This window comes from Nannobrachium achirus, assembly GCF_963921795.1.
Source record: "Nannobrachium achirus genome assembly, chromosome: 18".
Lineage (NCBI taxonomy): Eukaryota > Metazoa > Chordata > Actinopteri > Myctophiformes > Myctophidae > Nannobrachium > Nannobrachium achirus.
The window spans coordinates 16,234,957-16,239,267 of record NC_137825.1 but is presented as its reverse complement, the minus strand read 5'-3'; the positions used below and the strand labels follow the sequence as shown (position 1 = coordinate 16,239,267).

Genomic DNA, 4,311 nt, shown 5'->3' with positions numbered 1-4,311 from the left:
TTGGCACGACTTTTACCTTCACTGATAGTATTTAGAATATATAGGCCTTTGTTCTTTTCATATCGTAATTATGGCGTACACGTATATACGGGATGAATTCTTTCTAACGATTTAGTTTTATTTTATTTTTGTATTCCGATTAAACCGTCTTCCCCATGCTATCTCTTCTGGTCATAGAATCATTGTTCATTTATGTAGATGAAAGCACATCAACAGACCAGCTGCAACCTGTAGTTTGACTCAGTGTATTGCATTTAATGTTTCACTGAGCAATGTCTTTTGTACGTCATTCATAAATAATGCGGTCTGTACTCCTGGGGCAAGAAAGATGTGTTCTTATAGCCACACAGTAGGCCTATAACTGGCTATGCAGCCTATATATACTTTATAACACAGTAGGCCTATAACTGGCTATGCAGCCTATATATACTTTATAACACAGTAGGCCTATAACTGGCTATGCAGCCTATATACTTTCCTCAAATAGACTTGGCATGGCAGGTGTATGTTAACAATGGATTTGTCTATTCGGTTTGCGTGCAGTTATATTTCTACCCTGTTATAATAGTTGTTCACCTTTAAATTAAAATAGCTGCACACAAAATAAAACATAAGGAAATAGCGCTCCCTATATTAATTGCAATATGTTTTACTTTTTTCTGAAGAAGTGGCTTATAGGCTAGCCCACACATTCACGTTTCAGAGTGCACACAAAATATTAATTTAAATTGCGACATGCGACCCTAATCGAGGATTAAACGGATTTGCCATGTCCATGTAGCCTATTGCCTTATAGACGGAGTGTTAATGTTTTCATTAAAGCTCGTAATGACGTGAATTAGGCTATTCGCTGTGCTTGGCGCTAAGCGAATCTTAAATGACACGCTAGTCTGTTTACTAAGTATTTATTAAATGTATATAAGGGCTGGTTTTTGGCTCATATAAAATAAGTGACACAGTATTAGAAAGCCTATTAATTATATAGACATCTACAGTGAACGCCCTATATAAAATTCAACAGATGATGTCCTGTATCACCCAATGTCAGACAATTATAAAGTTTTTTATTTTTGTCGTTTTGTTTCATAACATGTTAACTTTCATGTTGTATGCCTCTATACACCGTTTATGTCAATTGCACTCAAGTTCTGCATACAGGGGGGATGGCTGTAAATGAGTAGATGGGGGACACGCCTTGAGAAAAGTACATATTGAGGCTATAGGGGTGACATCAATAATACAGAGGGATGATCATCAATCAGCTCTTCAGCTCAGCCTAAAAAAAAAACCTTCGTATCCTGATCAACAGGTGAATATTAACAGTGTTGTCATAGGGTCCGTCATAGGGTCAGTGGTCCTCAAAGTGGAGTTCTTTATAGACCCCCAGGGGTCCTTGGGGGGTTGCAAAATTAATATAGCGTCAAAGGTAGTTTAACCACTTTAACCCAATACTATTTGAAAATAGTTGGTCTACAAGCCCATACTGTGTCACATCATGCCTGTTGTTTTGAGCGTGTATCTACTATTTAAAGATTTGAACATTTTCTTTTTTTAAACATTTTAAACACACACACATCGCGGCCAAAGACATATCAATTCGGGGGGCTTTCCTTGACACGAAAAGGTTTGAGAACCACTGCGTTCTATAAGACCCATTGATGGGTGTTGTGGGTTCAATCAATTGTGGAAAAAGGCGTTCAGTTCGTCATACGCGGGCGCCCGTTCGTGGTGCAAGTGCACGTCGTGAAACGGCGGAATGTTTTCAGAATGCGGGCCGCCGCCGCCGCCGCCGCGCGCCCCCGAGGCGCCGAAGGGGAGGCCGTGGGCCGCCGGGGGCCGCGACGTGCTTAGTCCGGAGTAGTGCATAGAGTAGTGGTAGTTCCTGTCCGTCTCCGGGGACTCCTGCTGCCGCAGGCCGCCGTTCATGCAGCCGGGCGGCGGGCTGTGCTGGCCCTCGTAGTCGGGGCTGTTGTAGTCGGGGGACGCGCCGCCCGCCGGGCCGTACACCGCCTCGTAGCCGCCGGCGCCGTATGACGCGTGGCTCCGCAGGCTGACGGAGCCGGGCTGGTAGTGCGGCGAGGCGAGGCGCGAGCACTGGTAGCCGTACGGGTGCACGGAGAACGGCGAGCTGGGCATGTGGAAGCGCGCGCTGCCGTCCGCGCACTGCTCCGTCAGGAAGTTCCTGGTGTTGAGCTGCAGGCAGCCGGCCACCAGGTTGGTGGTGGGCTGCGACAGACCCTTACAGAGGGTCTGCACGTAGGACACCACGTCGGGACGCTTGCCGTTGCGCAGGATCTCCCCGAGCGCCCAGATGTAGTTCTTGGCCAGCCGCAGGGTCTCGATCTTGGACAGTTTCTGGGTCTTGGAGTAGCAGGGCACCACCTTGCGCAGGTTGTCGAGCGCCGAGTTCAGGTCGTGCATGCGCGTGCGCTCCCGGGCGTTGGCCTTCTGCCGGCGCACCTTGGAGCGCTCCATGCGCGCCGCCGTCATCTGGCGCTTCTTGGGCCCGCGCTTCTTGGGCTTGTCCCCCCCTCCTCCGTCGCCCCCCGGACCCCCCTCGCCCCCCTCCCCATCCTCCTCCCCGTCCTCATCCTGGTCGTCCTCATCGTCATCCTCGTCGCCCATGCCCATCTCGGACTCGGCGCGGCTGCTCATGGTGCCACGCGTCTCCGTGTCGTCCAGCTCGTCGTCGCCCAGGTGGTGACAGCCGGGCTCCGCGTCCCCCTCCTTCATGGTGGCCTTGGAGTCCTCGCCCTCGCTGTCGTCCACCCAGCCCGCCGCGAGCCGCTGCACGTCCGGTAGCACCTCGCTGAACAACCGGCTCAACATGGCGGCTGGCTGGAATACTGCAACAAACACATCACACACACAAACACTGTTCAGTGGATTGTTGTTTTACTGCCACCGTGGTGGGCTGTCAGAACCGGGCGATATGCTCTGGTCTGGAGGATTTACTTAGGCTAGTGGTTCTCAACCTTTTCAGGCCGCGACCCGCAAAATAATCATATTTTAACTTGGGGACCCCCCAACTCTGACGGGCCTGCACGAGCACTATAAGAGTTGAGGCATTACATTTTGTATAACACGGTTCTATTGTGAAAATAGGCCTAGCACATGCTCAAAAGGCGTTGTGTATATTTTCACAATTTCCGCCTCTTATATTTGACAATTTGGCCAATGTTTAATGTGTCATTTTGAGTATTAAAAAGTCCTTAAATTGTCACTTTAGAAATGCACAGATGCCCTCTACACTTATAAATTGTAGGCCCTATGTTGGTTTGTTTACTGTTTTGAGTGAGAAATCAATCATCTGGGGACCCACCAAAATAATTTGGCCACAAGGACTCTCGACCCACAGGTTGAGAACCATGACTACTAGGCCCCTGCCCTAGACTAAAGACTGACTCATTGCGCCTCTTTGTCTCTGATAAAGTCAGACAGTCATAATAAAACCAAATTGCAGTAGGCCTGCAGACAGTAGGCCTTTCCTTTCTGTTCCTGTATTTGATTTAGTATTTTGTATTAATAAACAAACAAAGAGCTATGAGCTTTACGATCCAAAAAACAGGCTATTGAGCTGGACGATGTTGTCTTTGTGCCAACTGCTAACGGTATACAGAGTAGTGTCCAGTTATATCTTGTGATCAGGGGACAATAATGTCCAAGGTGTCATCATTTCCAGAGATGAGCTGACTTGTCTCCTCCATCGGCGTCGCTGTGCGCTCGCAGCAGGTCGCTCCCCAGCCCGCGTCATGCATGCGATGCGAAGCCCCATGGGGCGAATTAGGTTGCGGGTAGCCTCTCCTCTCCGCCCCGCCTCCCTCTCTCTCTCTGGCCCCCCCAACTAATAATCTGGCTGCATTCCAACACAGCCACTACACCTTCTGAATGCAATACACCTACAACCACGGTCCATCTCCATCCAAACCTTGTGCCATGAATTAGTATAATGAGACAGAAATGAAGATTATAAAGATATATATTCTTTATGGGACTTAACATTTTTTTGGTATATGTTTTCTTTCTTTCTTTCTTTCTTTCTTTTTTTTCCTTCCACAAACCCCTTTGAGATAGTGCATGGGTTCCTCAGTGACGCATGGCTGCACCCCCCCCCCTCTCCATTTTGAAAATAAATAAATAAAACGACGATTGTACTTTGTAGGGTAATTAATACCAAAACGTAAAAAAATGCTTCGCCCAAATAGCCATATATGAATCATTTATTTGCTGTTTTGATTAAATATAGGCTACAAAATATTAAACTGGCCGATGATTCTATAGCCCAAAATCAATTAATTATTAGGCTATTAG

The 4,311-nt window shown here is 47.7% G+C and overlaps 1 protein-coding gene across 1 annotated transcript; it reads right to left on the bottom strand.

The window, feature by feature from the left end:
* Nucleotides 1-1,677: 1,677 nt before the first annotated feature.
* Nucleotides 1,678-2,829, bottom strand: LOC308303295 (neurogenic differentiation factor 2-like; the record flags this gene model as incomplete). The annotated part of the gene is made up of 1 exon (XM_080747634.1): nucleotides 1,678-2,829. One exon carries the CDS (start codon nucleotides 2,827-2,829, stop codon nucleotides 1,678-1,680), a length of 1,152 nt encoding a protein of 383 aa, XP_080603760.1.
* Between the last annotated feature and the right edge of the window lie 1,482 nt (nucleotides 2,830-4,311).